The sequence below is a fragment of the Arvicanthis niloticus genome, chromosome 9 (genome assembly GCF_011762505.2).
Source record: "Arvicanthis niloticus isolate mArvNil1 chromosome 9, mArvNil1.pat.X, whole genome shotgun sequence".
Lineage (NCBI taxonomy): Eukaryota > Metazoa > Chordata > Mammalia > Rodentia > Muridae > Arvicanthis > Arvicanthis niloticus.
In genome coordinates this window covers 24,709,165-24,724,081 of record NC_047666.1, presented here as the reverse complement: position 1 = coordinate 24,724,081, position 14,917 = coordinate 24,709,165, and the positions used below count along the sequence as shown (strand labels likewise).

At 42.3% G+C, this 14,917-nt stretch overlaps 1 protein-coding gene across 2 annotated transcripts in view; it reads left to right on the top strand.

Annotated features, from left to right (window-relative positions):
• The window catches only part of Exoc6b (exocyst complex component 6B), a 466,935-nt gene that overhangs the window by 4,548 nt on the left and 447,470 nt on the right, over positions 1–14,917 (top strand). Inside the window, exon 1 of one of the 2 annotated variants that reach the window (XM_034511676.2) lies at positions 6,056–6,281. The exons of the other annotated variant lie outside the window; for it this stretch is intronic. Within the exon in view, the coding sequence (XP_034367567.1) occupies positions 6,172–6,281 (110 nt within the window). The 5' untranslated portion in view covers positions 6,056–6,171. Of the gene's footprint in view, positions 1–6,055; positions 6,282–14,917 lie in introns of those variants that run through there. 2 annotated transcript variants of the gene reach the window in all.

Below are 14,917 nucleotides of genomic sequence, written 5' to 3'. Positions count from 1 at the left end.
AGGATGGGGCCACTAAACTGAACTCACTGAAGCTAGTCACCCATCCACACAAGGTCAAGCCAACAGTGTGGGGCAGCATTAACTGGACTGTAGGTTCTGAACAGAAAACGAGCAGGGTTGAGGGGATGAGTTGGGGATGCCTGGGGGACAATGAGGTACGTGGGAGTGCGTGTGATCCAGGATACACTGTTTATATGTGTGTCGTGTTTTCAAAGAATAAACACATGCTCGCCTATTTAAGAAGGTCAATGCAGAAGCACACACTTAGCAGCCCACTACTTGGGAGGCAAAAGCAGGGAGTTCACTATGAATTTGATACCAGCCTGGGCTATAGAGTGAGTTCCTATCTAAAAACATTTTAAAGTATCATTTGTCTATATGCCTATGAATGTGCGTATCATCCACCTATTTACTTACTTAAACTAGGCTGGCTTTTGGCTTCATATGTAGTAGAGGCTGACTTTGAACTCATAATCCTCCTCCTCTACCTCCCGAATCCTGAGATTAAGGCTTGTGGTAGCACCCCCTCCCCCCTCAGTGTGGTGATTTGGATGAGAATGGCCTGCATAGGCTTATATATTTGAATGCTTAGTCATTAGGGAGTGGCACTGGGGGTGGCCTTTGAAGTTTGAAAATTCCCGTTCTAAACCCAGAGTCTCTCTTCCTGCTGCCTGCAGATCAGGATGTAGAACTCTCAGCTACTTCTCCAGCAACAAGTCTACCTTCAGGCCACCATGCTTCTCACCACAATAATGGACCAAACCTCTGAAATTGTAAGCAAGCCCTGATTACATGATTTCCTTTTGAAGAGCTGTTGTGATCATGGCATCTCCACAGCAGTAGACTAAGCACATTGACTAAGGCACCCAGTTTATGTATGTTATGTAGAACTGAATCCAGGTGTTCATGCACGCTAGGAGGTGAGCACTCTACCAATGTAGGTACACTCTAGCCCTATCTTTATTTTAAAAAATTTAAAACTAATTCCTTTTTTTCCCTTCTCTTTTGCAGTGCCGGAAATGGAACTCAGGGCCTCTTGCATGCTAGGTAGTGCCCTACCACTGAGATACATCCTCTTAAAAATTAATTTGTTTAAGTTGGGTGTAGTAGTAAACACTCTTAAATCCCAGCACTCTGGAGGCAAAGGCAGGTGAATCTTGGTGAGTTCAAGGCCAGCCTGGACTACACAGGGAGTTCTGTGACATTAAGGGACATATATGTGACATATATGTCTCAGAAAAGCAATTGTTTAGCATTGCCGGGGATGAAGTCAGGCTTTAGGCGTGCACTGCCTGACCTATGCTCTGTCAGCACGATCTCACTAAGCCACCCTCTCAATTCAGAAGAAAGTGAAGCATAGTCGAAAGGTCCCACGTCTGCATCTTCTGCTACAGACATCTGCTCCCTGCTACTGTTGAAAATGACTCACAGGGACTCTGACCCTCTGTCCAGTGCTTTTTTTTTTTTTTTTTTTTTTTTTTTTTTTATTAGCTTCATGTATATCTGCAATTCTTTCTGTTTAGAAGGCATTAATTTGTACAAAGTATGTTCCTATACATCTCTGTTTTTGAGATATGCTAACCTCATACTCCATAGACACATAAGGGTGACCTTAAATTCCAAGTTTTAAAAAATTAAATCTATCTATCTATCTATCTATCTATCCATCCATCTATCCCCCATCTTTCCATTTATTATTTACAGGTAGGATCTCAAGTAGCTCAGGCTGGCCTATAACTCCATAAGTAGTGGAGGATGACCCTGAGGCCTTCCTGCCTCTACCTTTATCTAAGTGACTATCCAGTGTTCAGGCCTAAATGCAACATCCATGTCACTCCTCACCGTCGCAAGGCTCAGGGAACACAATGGAAGAAAGGGTGGAAAGAAGTTAAGAGCCAGAGGATTGGCGGGACTGCTGTGAAATGCTGCTGTCTGACATTGTACTCAGGAACCCACTGAAGTAGCCCATCCAGATCTTTCTGTGTTAGTTGCTTGGAGTCACACACCCCTGTTAATAAGATGTTGAGCCTCTGACCTCTTTGCTACATCAAACAAACAAACAAACAAACAAAAATAAAAACAGACAAAAGGAACAAACAAAACCACTCAAACACAACCTGTTGAACTAATAGAGGTGGTTTTACCACTACCATACACATCTGGCTTCCAGACCAGCTTGCTTTTTGCAGGAAAAGCTTTTTTTTTTTTTTTTTTTTCCTGAGTAACGTGCTAACATGGGGGCTGAAGGGGGGCCCTGTGTCATATATTTCAAAAGATCTTTAGGAATATGAAAGGCTCCAAGTCCTCCTTAATCTCAGCGTGTGAGACGTTTTACCAGTGATTAATGGGGTAGGCTGAGGACAGCCAGGGAGTGTGGTGTGGAATCTGACAGGTTTAGCAACTTGTTTTCTTCCTGCAAACCAGAACTTGGACCGCCTTTGGCTCACTGCTGTCTGTTCACTGTTAAAATATATTTCTAGTTAGTAACCACCACGTTCTGAAGGAAGCCAAGTGTGCCCAAGAAAAATGAAGTGGCGTTACTCTTGCCCTAACCTGTATCTCTCTAGTCCTCTTGACCAGTACTTCTGTTCACACTTTTTGGGTTACTTTTCTGGAACTGTTTTACAGTTATAATATTTTATGTATATGTAATCACATATGTGAATTTTTATTTGCTCTTTTGCAACGGGCTCTCATACAGTACAGGCTACCTCTAACCTGCTCCTACCTCCCAAGAAATTGGTATGAGAGGCATGTGCTATCATGCCCAGCTGCACATGAATATTTATTCTTAAAAAAGGAGGTAGGGTGGAGAAATGGCTTTGCAGTTAAGAGCACTTGCTGTTCTTGCAGAGGACGTGGGTTTGGTTCCCAGCACCCACATGGCAACTCAAAACCATCTATAATTCCAGTTTCAAGGAATCCAGTGCTCTCTTCTAACCTCCAAGGATACCAGTCATATTCATTGTACAGGGAGGTGATGGTTTGTATAAGCTCAGTCCAGGGAGTGGTACTATTTGGAGGTGTGGTCTTGTTGGAGTAGTGTGTAGCTGTGGGTGTGTGCCTTAATACCCTTGTCCTAGCTGCCTGGAAGTCAATGTTCCACCAACAGACTTCAGATGAAGATGTAGAACTCCCAGCTCTGCCTGCACCATGCCTGCCTAGATGCTGCCATGTTCCTACCTTAATGATAATGGATTGAACCTCTGAACCTGTAAGCCCCAATTAAATGTCCTTAATAAGACTTGCCTTGGTCATGGTGTCTGTCCACAGCAGTAAAACCCTAACTAAGACAATGGACATGCATTCTAGATAAATGTTTACACACATAAAATAAATCTAAAAAAGAAAAAAATGAGTAGGATCAGGCATGGTGGTGTATGCCTTTAATTCCAGCAGAGTTCATAGACTTCTGTGAGTTTGAGGTCAGCCTGGTCTACCTAGTGTAAAACACAAATTAAATTGGGAACATAGTCTATTGTTTTGTGCCTTGCTTTTCCCACTTAACCTATGATTTGGAGATAAATTTAGTAAGTATCTTTTCCTTTTTATATAAAGGATTTATTCTTAATTTTCTGAATATGAGTTTTGCCTGCATCTATGTGCATGCACCTCTTGTGTGCTTGGTGCCTACAGAGGCCAGAAGAAGACACTGGATTCCTTGGAACTGGAGTTACAGATGGCTGTGAGTCACTATGTGGGTGCCAGGTCCTCTGCAAGAGCAGCAAGTGCTCTTAACTGCTGAACATTTCTTCAGCCTCAAGAGTCTTTCTTTTTTAATGAACAGTTAATACAGTCCGATATCTGTGGCCCAAGTCATTTACTCTCAGCTTTCCCTTTGCTTCTTCTCACAGAGCCTTCTTTGATTGATAGCAACCCTGTTCTATGTTGATATAACCCAGTACTAGATATGAGAAGCCACCTTTTGAATTGTTGATCAGGGTAGCCCAAGAGAATCCTGAAACAATATAGGCTATTGCCATTGCCCTGTTTGCCAGAGGTTGAGGCTAAATCTCTATTGCAGAAGACACCATGCAGTTTAAACAGTGGATCCAGAGCTGGATCTGCCCTGAAAACCTCCTCCCTAAGGACTAACTTTCATAGAACGGAAAGGTGCTATGCAGAGTACCAAGAGAGGGAAACAACCAACGTCCTAAGAACTACAGCAATCACCAGTATAGTCAGAGATCCCCAAAGGCACAATAGTTGCACTCTTACTTTGGTAGTAACCAGAAGATGTCTAATTGGATTTAAAGCTCACTTAGATGGGGAAAAAAATCATGCCTGGTATTGGAAGCCTAGTCAACTAGCTAGGGCTAGTGAGGTTGTGGATCTTAGAGAAGAACCCACTACTGTTACTTTATTAAATCAGCATAATTGCTAGTCGCATTTTAAATAACCTTATAATCACAGCTTACCAAACCTCACCAAAGAAGCTTCTCTTGGCAACAGACAGTGACCATTCCAGAAAACTGCAAGTGGTCAGAATACAGAGAAGACCATGGAACACTCAGCCCCAGTGGATACATCTACGACACAACTCCTCCACCCAAAGGTCAGGGAACATTTCTGAAGGGTCAAAAAGATTTCAAAAGCCAGAGAAGCAGGAAATGTGCTGTGAGATTGGGTCTCCTAGAAACTAGAGGGAAGATTCACCTATGATAACATAACTGTATGGCTGCCTGAACAAAAGCTGAACAAGGGAGACACCAATAGATAAGCTAATGTGGAAAAGGGAGAACTCATGGTGCCCTACCCCTAGAAAAAGAACTACAGGCAACTAAAGGATTCTGAGAGAGAGATGTGTGTGTGTGAGAGACAGAGAGACAGAGAGAGAGACAGAGAGAGGGAGAGAGAGGAAGGGAGGAAGGGAGGAAGGGGGAGAGAGAAAGAGAGAGAGAAAGGGAGAGAGAGGGAGGGAGACTTCCTCTATGGGATCCCCCTAAGTTAGTTATCCAATGCCAAGTGGCCAGCCTTGAAATCACATACATACAACACTAAACAACTCAGCATGTTGTATCTGTATATTAATGTGTGCACACCCCCCACATCCTCCCACACAGGATTTTGGAGAGTGTGTTGTGGGGGTGGGAGGTGAGGGGTGCATAGGCAGACTAGAAGGAAAAGAAAGGAATGGGGAAAAAGGATGTAGTTTCATTTTAATAATAAAAGGAGGCCAGATGTGGTGGTAGATGTCTTCAAATACAGAACTGTGGAGGGCAGAGGCAGGTGGTTCTCTGTGAGTTCAGGGCCAACCTGATCTACATAGTGAGTTTCAGTTCTATCTAGGATTACATAATGAGACACTGTCTCAATAAAAAAAAAAAAGAAAGAAAAGAAAGCTGGTTATGGTGGGTCTTGCTCATAAAAAATGATTAAGAGGTAGAGGAGTCTCAGTACTGAAAACATACATACAAGTTACATTACACAAACTGAATATATTTAAGAATTTATATGTTTATATGTATAAATATATGCATGTAATAGCAGTGAATAGAGGGGCCATGAATTTGAAGAGGAGTGGGTGAGGGGTATATAGAAGGCTTTGAAGAGAGGAAAGGGAAGGGAGAAATCTTGTAATTATATTATAATCTCAAAAAAAAAAAAAACAAAAACAAAAAACAAAACCAAAAACAAAGGTGGAGGCAGGATGATCACGAGTTCAAGGCCAGCCTAGGCTTTATATTTGGGGCTGGAGAGAAGACTCAGCCGATAAGAACACTTGTGGTTCTTTCTTGCACCTACAAGTGACCTTACAACCATCTGTAACTCCAGTCCCAGGTGATCTGACACCCTCTTCTGATTTTCTTGGGCACCATGCATGCATACAAGCAAAATACTCACATTTAAAAAAAATGTGCGGAGTTAGTACCACTGCCTGATTTGTTGTCACTGTATACACGTGTCGTAAAGTGCTCTGGATCTATACCAAGGTAGCGGCAATTTACACAGATTCAATGTGTGAGAATGGACAGAACCCAGCTCAGCCTGACCCAGAGAACTACGAATCCCAGTGGGCTGTGCGCGACGCTCGCGGCCGGGCTGACGCTAGGGGGCGTGGCATCCGAGGGCGGGGTCGCGCTGCGGGGTGCTGGCCCAGCGGCCACAGAGCCTGGGCTGAGGGACCGTAGGGGTACTCGCTGAGAGAGGGCCGCGCGGCAGCGCCCTGCGATGGAGCGGGCGAAGATGGCGGAGGAGAGCCTGGAGACGGCGGCGGAGCACGAGCGGATCCTGAGGGAGATCGAGAGCACGGACACGGCCTGCATCGGGCCCACGCTCAGGTACTGGGGCGGGGCGGGGTCGCCGGGAGCAGGCGGAGCGCGGCGGCTAGCTGTGGGGAGAGTCGCGGGTGTCCTGCGTCCAGGGCGAGGCCCTGCTGGGGAGCTTCTCTGTGGAGAGAGGGTGAGGCGCGGCTCTTCTGGGCCGCCGCTCCCTTTGGTTAGCAGCTCAGTCAGGAGCAAGCGCCCGCTCTGCGCGCGGTGGAACTGCCCATCACAGGTCCTCTGAGAGCGTCCTGAGAGCGTCGGTCCTGGAGGAAGTGACCTCCCACCTTCCCTTGCCTGAGAGCCCAGTTCGCGAGGACGACCCAGTCCAGGTGTAGCCTCGGGACCTTGCCACCACCTGGACATGCTCTTTGCTCCGTCCCCCGACACCTTCTCCGAGAGCTTCTACCTGCATTGCCTGCGGAGATGTCAGAACATACCCGGCTTTTCTCGGCGTAATTACCTTGCACTTGTTACACAGAGCGCGAGGCATTGTGTGAATTAATGTGCAAATATATCTATGGAAGCCATTGAGCAATCCTACCGCTGGGGTGCAGTTACTGTTCCCCTGTATCAGATGAGGCACTGGGAAGAGGAGTGACTTGTCCAAGGTCGCAGAGGAATGGAAATGGGTTTCTAGTTCCCAGCTCAGGCACTCTGCACTGGACGCCCTGCCTTTCCATCTTTTAAAATTTTATTTATTTATTTATTTTTTTTGTGGTGTCGTGGTTGGAACACAGTGTCTTGCAGTGTGCCAGGCAAGCCCTCTTCAGCTGAACTGTGCACAGCCCACAGATTCTTCGCTACTTTTGTTCTGCCTTAGTTGGGGATTACCATCTGCTGTACTTCCTGTTGAAAATTATTCACCAAGCCCAATTTTGAACCTCCCCCCTCTCCAGTTTCCTGGTGTTCTAGAACTAGTTCCTCCCGGTCCTTTCCTGTGCTTCTTTCTGGTCTCCGTTCAGTACATGAGTTGAAAATGATCTATACCCCTTCTTGTACAATAACTGGATCAGTGCGCCTCCCTCCATAGCGAATCATTAATCAGTGCTTAAGTTTTTCGTGGGGTGAGTTGTCCCAGTCAAGAGTGGCCGAAGGCCGGGGACTTTTACTTTTATCGTCACTTGCACAGTTTTCTTCTCCAGGCTCCATTATTTGTGCCAAGCAAGTTTTCTCAGTGTCATTCCTGGAAATAACTGTCCTTAGTAGTTTGTCTACCCCTCTCCCCACCTCCCCGATTTCTATTAAGGATTGAACTCAGGGCCTTGGAATGCCACACAGTGCTTCACCACTGAGTCGAACCCCATTCCCTGACCCTCTCAAGGTGATTTTTAGCTCCCATTTTTTTTAATTTTTTATTGTGCCAGTTCTTTCACAGAATTGCTTCCTTCTCCGCTGTATCACTGTCAGGACCATGATCTTGGTCATGCTCCTCTCATTTACGATTTTCTTGTGTGAAGGCCAGTGATTTACATTTCATAGTCCTTTATAAAAGCCCAGTGTCACTCACTGATATTCTCCTAAATATGTTATTAGTGGCTATTACTATTTGGCTTTCAGTAACTAAAGTGATATAGAGTGACTGAAAATGTTATGTTAAGAAATTTGTCTGCTGAATTGAGGGTTTGGAATCACCAGAGTTTTAGGAAGGATTCTTAATCAGGCCACCATCCATGTTGTCTTGAGTTGCTTGTGGTTTGTTGCTGTTATTTTATGTAATAAATAACTTTAATTTAGTATCCTAAATTTAGGTTACTGTGATTCAGTATGTTAACTCTCAGTGAAATAGTAGTACATTTTATCTTCTGTATCTAGCATGGGAGATGTAGTTCCCAGGCTGTCTTCTTACTTGCTGTCTGCCTGAGAATACCCTTAAACTTCTGATCTTCATCATACCCACACTTCCTAAGAGCTGGGATTATAGTTTAGCATCATCGAGCTTAGTTTTATCACAATCATGTGTTTGAACAGGCTCGCCACTGCCTGTTAGGTGAGCATTCAACCAACTGAGCTTTATGTCCAGCACTAGTAGTGTGTATGTATTTATATAAACTGAATTGCGCCTTTAATTTTCCTGGCTTCAGTAATATATTATAATTGAGTCATGTTGGTATCTTGGCTTTAGTAATGTATACATTATAATTTAAACATATTATCCATTTCCCCCTCAATTTTTTCTTTATTATAACTGAATTCTTTTTCTTCTGGTTCTATGCGAGTGTGTGAATTAAGAAGTCTTTTACTTTATGGGGACATTGTTAGTAACAATAAAAAAAGGTTCAGGAACTATCACATGACCCTATTAGTTTTAGTTGCTTTCGCTGGCTATATTATTAGAAAATTCGGATTAAAATTTTTTAACATTCATGTATGTATGTATGTACGTATGTATGTGTTTGTGTACACACACATGCTGATGCCATAGCACACTCTGGAGATCAGAGGAAACTTTCAGGCTATGCTCTTTTCTTCTACCATGTGAGTTCAGAGGATTGATCTCAGGTCGCTAGGCTCTGCCTTTATCTGCTGAGTCAGAGACCTGCTGTTTCTGGCCCAAGGATTTGGGTTATTTATTTGTTTGTTTGTTTTGAGACAGAGCTTCTCTGTTATGTAGCTCTCTCTGTCTGTCCTAGAACTTAGCAAATAGATCAGGCTGGCCTCAAACTCACAGAGATCTGCCTGCCTCTACCTCTCCAGCTGTGATTTAAGGCATGCACCAACCATGCATGGCTGAGAATTTCTTTTGAGGTTGTGGCATAGACACACAACCACATTTAAACACTTGGCTAAAGAGAGTCTTCTGTTCATGGAGGTCATCCTCAGTGCAGCTTGGGAAGGTCACATCTTGAGCAGTGAAGAAGGGAGCACCTGCCTAGCTAGCCATATCAGCCCAGTCAGCCGTGGTGATCAGTGGAGTTACAGATATCACAAGCAGATTACCCTCACATCCCAAGCACTAACATTCTGATTCTAAATCAGTTATGAATAAGAACAATAGCCCATGTTTTCATTTTCCAAATCCCATGTCTGTATTTCTACTCCTTTAAAAATTATTTTATGTACACTAGTGTTTGCCTGCATGTATGTCTGTATGATGGTGGCAGATCCCCTGGAACAGGTGTTACAGACAGTTGTGAGCTGCTGTGTGGCTACTGGGAATTGAGCCTAGGTCCTCTGGAAGAGTAGGTAATGCTTTCAACTGCTGAGCCATCTCTCCATCTCTTATACATCACATTTAACTAATAGTAGTCATTTCCTTATTTTGATTGATGGGTTAGAGCAATTAGCATTCACTCTAATTGTATTTAATTTTTTTCTTTAAATTAAAATGCTTTGTTTTTAAATTTTTAACTTGAAAGATGACATACATTGCCATTTAAAAAGTAGTTTTATAGCTGGGCGTGGAGGTTCATGCCTATGATCCCAGCACTTGAATGGTAGAGAAAGGCCCATAGGGAGCTCAGTCATCCTTGCCTACATAGCAAGTTCAAGGCCAGCCTGGGGTATTTGAAATCTTGTCTTGAAAAAGTAGCTTTCTTGAGATATGATTCATAACATAATTTACATGTTGTTTAAAATGTGTAACTGAATGACTTGCAGTATATTCACAGAGTTGTGCAACAGTCACCATAGTCTAATTTAGAACTGTTTTATCTTTTCCCAAAGAAACACACATTCTGTAAGAGTCACTTTTCATTTTGTTTCCATGCCATTCTTACTTTTTTTTTCTCTTACTTTTTTTTTTGTTGTTGTTGTTCAAGGGTGTCTTTGAACTTGTTATATGTAGCCTAGGATGACTTTGAATTCCATAACCTTTTGCCTCCATCTCCTAAATGCTGGACTTACAGGTGTGCACCACCACACCCAGCTTCCTTCTTGAAAATTTTTTTAGTGGGTTTGGCTACTTTAGATATCTGGACATTTTGTATAAACAGACTTATACAAGAATTATTATTTTTTTGTTACTATGGTAATGTTCTCAAGGTTCGTCCATATGGGTGTGTATCTGTATTTCATTTTTTAAATTGCTGAATAATACTATTTTTTTATGAATAATGCTTTTTAATCCATTTTATGAATATGCTTTTTAATCCATTAAATTTTATTTGTTCATTAAATTGGTGCGTATTTTGACCATTTCCATTTTGTAGTTGTTATGAACAATGTCCAATGTTTTGTTTTTATGTGGACATGTTTTTATTTCTGGAGATCCAAGCAAGCAGGGGTCATTGTGTAGCTTTCCCAAGGCAGCTGTAGAGTGTTCCAGATGTCCAGTGGTGTAAGGGTGATTTGACTGATAGCCCTTTTGCTGAAGGCAACTAGAGCAAGGGAGGGTCTAGCAGATACCAATTAGGAAATCAGATTGCCCCATTCTCCAAGATTTTCACTTATTTATACAAAAATAGATATCAGAAGGATGTTTCACTTTTATCTTGGAGACAAGGTCTTTGGTAGCCTAGGCTGACCTTAAAATTGCTATATTATTGAGGCTGCCCTTGAATTCCTGATATACTCCTGCCTCTAACTCCCTTGAGTAGGAACCAAAAGAATCTATCATTAATGAGTTTTAGCAGGTTGATAGTGTTTAACAATTTGTATCATCTGGTCAGCCAAAGGAGGTCTTGTTGTCAATTTTAATATGAAAGAAATATATGAAAGCCTTTTAGTAGATTCCAATAAAGTTTGTCCTTGGTAGTCATTGAAGGAAAAGACATCACTCATTATTACATATTTTTATAATAGTAACCTCTTTAATAATAACATCTTACATTTTAGTTATGATTGAAATTATTATTGAATGTGTAGGGTATGTGTACCTGTGTGCTATGGAGCCTTGTGGAATCAGGATTTTTTGTGCGTGTGATGTATATGAGAGTGCATTCACACTACGGAGCTTGGATGGAGGTCAGGGACAGCTTTATGGAATTAGTTCTCCTTCCAATTCCAGGTATCGATCTTAGGTTATCAGGCATTCAGCAAGTGCTCTTATACCCTCGAGGCCATCTTGCCCATCTTCTTTAAAAATATTTTTAAAATTACACTTTATCATTGGGGGTGTGCCACAGTGCATGTAGATATATGAAAATCAGAGGACAACTTGTGTGAATCAGTTCTCTCTTTCTACCAAGGGGATCCCAAGGATTGAACTCTAGTGTGTAGAAAGTGAATGACCCATTGAGCCATCTCAGTGGGCCTTAAAATTTCATCTTTTATTTAATTTTTTAATTTTATGTGTCTGTGTGTGTCTATGTACTATATGTTTGTTCAGTGCCTGTGGAGGCCAGAAGAGGGTGTGGATCCCCTGGAGCTGGAGTTACAGACTGTTGCTAGTGGCTGCTGGGAATTGAACACCATTTCTGTGGAAGAGAAGCCAGTGGTTTTAACCACTGTACCATCTTTCCAGCCCCTCTGATTTTCTTTACAGGTTTTATAGTTCAGATTGGTTATATGAACTAAATGTGTAGCTCAGGATAACCTTGAACTGCCGATCATTCTGTCTTCACCTTCTTAAGGCTGGAATTAAAGCTGTGTATCACCTAACATGCTCTGAGTTGAAGACTAGAAAATTGTTTTTCCCACAAGTCCCTGACCATGAGGGCTCTGTGTGATGTTACCATATTTCCATATAGTAGATTAAGCAATGTGTTCTGAGTAAGTTTTTATGGTTAGCTTTGGTGAAAACATATAGTAGAATCAGCTCTCAGTTTCTGCTCTATTGTTGTGAAGAGACACCATGACCAAGGCAACTCTTATAAAAGAAAGCCTTTAATTGGGGGCTTGCCTACAGTGTAGAGGGTTAGTTCATTATCATTAGGCAGGAAGTGTGACAGTGTGAAGGCTGGCATGGTGCTGGAGAAATAACTGAGAGCTTTACACCCTGCTCAGTAGGTAGCAGGGGGGTTGCAAGTGGAGGGGGAGGGAGACAGAGACAGACAGACACTGAGTCTTCTTTTGAAACCTCAAAGCTCACCCCCAGTGATTCACTTCTCCAACAAGGACACACCTTCTCCAACAAGGTCACACCTCTAATCCTTCTAAACACTTCATTAACTGGGGACTAAGCATGCAAATACATGAGCCTATGGTTAGGGAACATTCTCATTCATACCACCACAACCAGTGTGCAGTTTGTAAAAGTAATCTTTAGTGTAGCATGTGTCCAGTCTCCGTGGTTTCTAGTCTGGATGAATGTATGCATGCACTCTGTGTTTGTGTGTGTATAAAAGTACGTATGTGTGTATGTGTGTATAAGTATGTATGTATGTTAGTTTTAAATATATAGCCAGGCTTATTGCTAAGAAGTGAATATCACTAAGTTTAGGTTATATATTTTTTCTGTTCCACCTCTACTGTACTGCCCAGGTAAAGTACAGGAATACCTGAGTGTGTACAACCACTGAGGGGCAGAGCCAGCTCTCCTGCTTTTAGGGTTATCTGTCCCACCTGCTCAGGCAAGGGGTGGGACCAGTTCTTATCAGTCCTTGGATGTCAACATGGCCCCAGGCATCACCCCATATCTGAGACATCCACATGTTCTTTGATGATAACATGGCCCATGGACATTGACACAGACCCTGATGCTGCAGGGTCGTGGATCCAGACATAGCTCTTGGAGGCAGCACTGGTCTGACAGTCACTATGGCCTCAGGTGACAGCAAAGGCTACTTACATCAGGCCGATCCTTACTACTCTCGTGTCTCCAGTTCTTCCTCTTTTTAGTACACAGACTGTTCGACTTTTCTTCACTATTTCTCCATCACCTGCTTGCTCATGGTAGTGGCACCTGTGCTGCTACCTGTGCGTTCTTCCTTTGAAAGGTAGGATGGCCAAATGTTTGTCTAACCCAAAGATTCCAATGGAAATAAATCCCTGGCCAAAGTTAAATACAGCTTGGAAAAACTGTAATTTAACATAGAGTTGCCCAGTCTCATGGTTGAACAACCACAACAAACTAGAGAGAGTAGCAGATAGGCTAGTGATGAGAAGTAAACAGAGCAGGGCATGTGTCAGGTGTCATGTGTCAGAGTCAGGTGTGGGTCTCCAACTCTGCAGGTACTGCTCAACTGCCTGGGCTAGGATGCAGCTCTGGGAGTCACAGCAACTCACACAGTAGTCAGTTTTCTCAAAGGAAGAAGGCATGGGCCCACTGGCACTTGTATTTGTTATAGGCTCTATTGGTGACAGCGTAACCCATCGTTTCCTAAGGAGCAAGACTAGCAATTCCTCTCTTCATAGTGCTTGGCCTCTCTTCCTTTCCCATCGCTTCACCACCTGTTTGCTCGCTTCTTTCTCTTCCATTGCTCTACCACTTACGTATTTGCTTTCATTCTCCTGTCCCAGCAAGGATCAGGCTGCTCATTTGTTTTATGTGTAACTCAGGGTTTCTTGTATTCAGGTGCTTTACCACCACTCTATCTAGTATGCTTTTTAAAAAAAATAGTAGATAAGTGGAATTGTTTTTTCTGAAAGTTGGAGTTGATGGAGAAAAGGGTTTAATGCAAATAGTGTAAATAAGTGTGTGTGTGTGTTAAGGAAAGGGCAGTTGTACACTACTAAGGGTGGGTAAAGACTTCTCAAGACAATAGCTCAGGTCATCTTTCCATCCAGAAAAGACTATTTTTATGCAGTGGGGAATTGCCAAGCATTTCTTGGATTCTAGGGAAAGATATTCTTTTAAGTAAGGGCTTTATTTTGCTTGAAAATTTTAGTCAGTTTTAAAGTACAAGTGTCTATATGTATGACTAGTACTGAATCAGATAGCTTCTTTTCAGTAGTTACGTGAAAAAGATACTTGATATCAGTAATCATCAGGGAGATGAAAGAGAAACTACAATGAGATATCATATCATTATCTCATACCTGTTCAGATAATTATGAGGAAAATAAAAGAAGCACAGCTTAGTGATGCACACCTTAACCCCAGTATTTGGGAGGTGGAAGCAGAAGAACCAGGAGTTCAAGAGCAGCCTTGGGAACATAGTGAGCTCAAGAGCAGCCTACACTACATAAGACCATGTCTAAAAAAAAAAAAAAAGAAAGGAAGAAAGAAAAAAGAAAGACAATATAAATGTGGTAAAGTCTAATGAAAATCTCTATAGACTGCTGGTAGAATTGTGCCTTGGTACAGCCTTATGGAAAACAGTGTGAAGAGTCTTCAAAAAGTTAAAAGTAGAACTAGTATGATTCAGCAATAGACGAAGACAACATGAAGTTTACAAGCATGCATGTATACACACTGTAGAAGGCCATTCATACTTAATGAAGAGAATCCTGTTATTTTTGACAACATGATTTAATCTGGAAGGCATTTTATTAAATGAAATAAGCCTAGAACATAAGGACAAATACAGTGTAAAAAAGTTGAACTCAGAGACAGGCTAGGAAGGTGGTTGCCAGAGGTTGTGGTGGAGGGGAGAAGGAGATGCTGGTTGCAGGGTACAAAGTTTCAGTTAGGCTGAGTATGTTCTAGATGTGTATTATGCAACATGGTTACTAGAAGCAATAATATAGCTCTTAGGCTTTTCTACAAACTACCTCTAACAAAACTAGGCTGTAATAGAATTGAATGGAAAACTCCTTGCAATAGAATTTTTTACTTTCATACCAAGAAGGTTGAGAAAACAACAAAATCTGCATGTAATATGCATCCATTC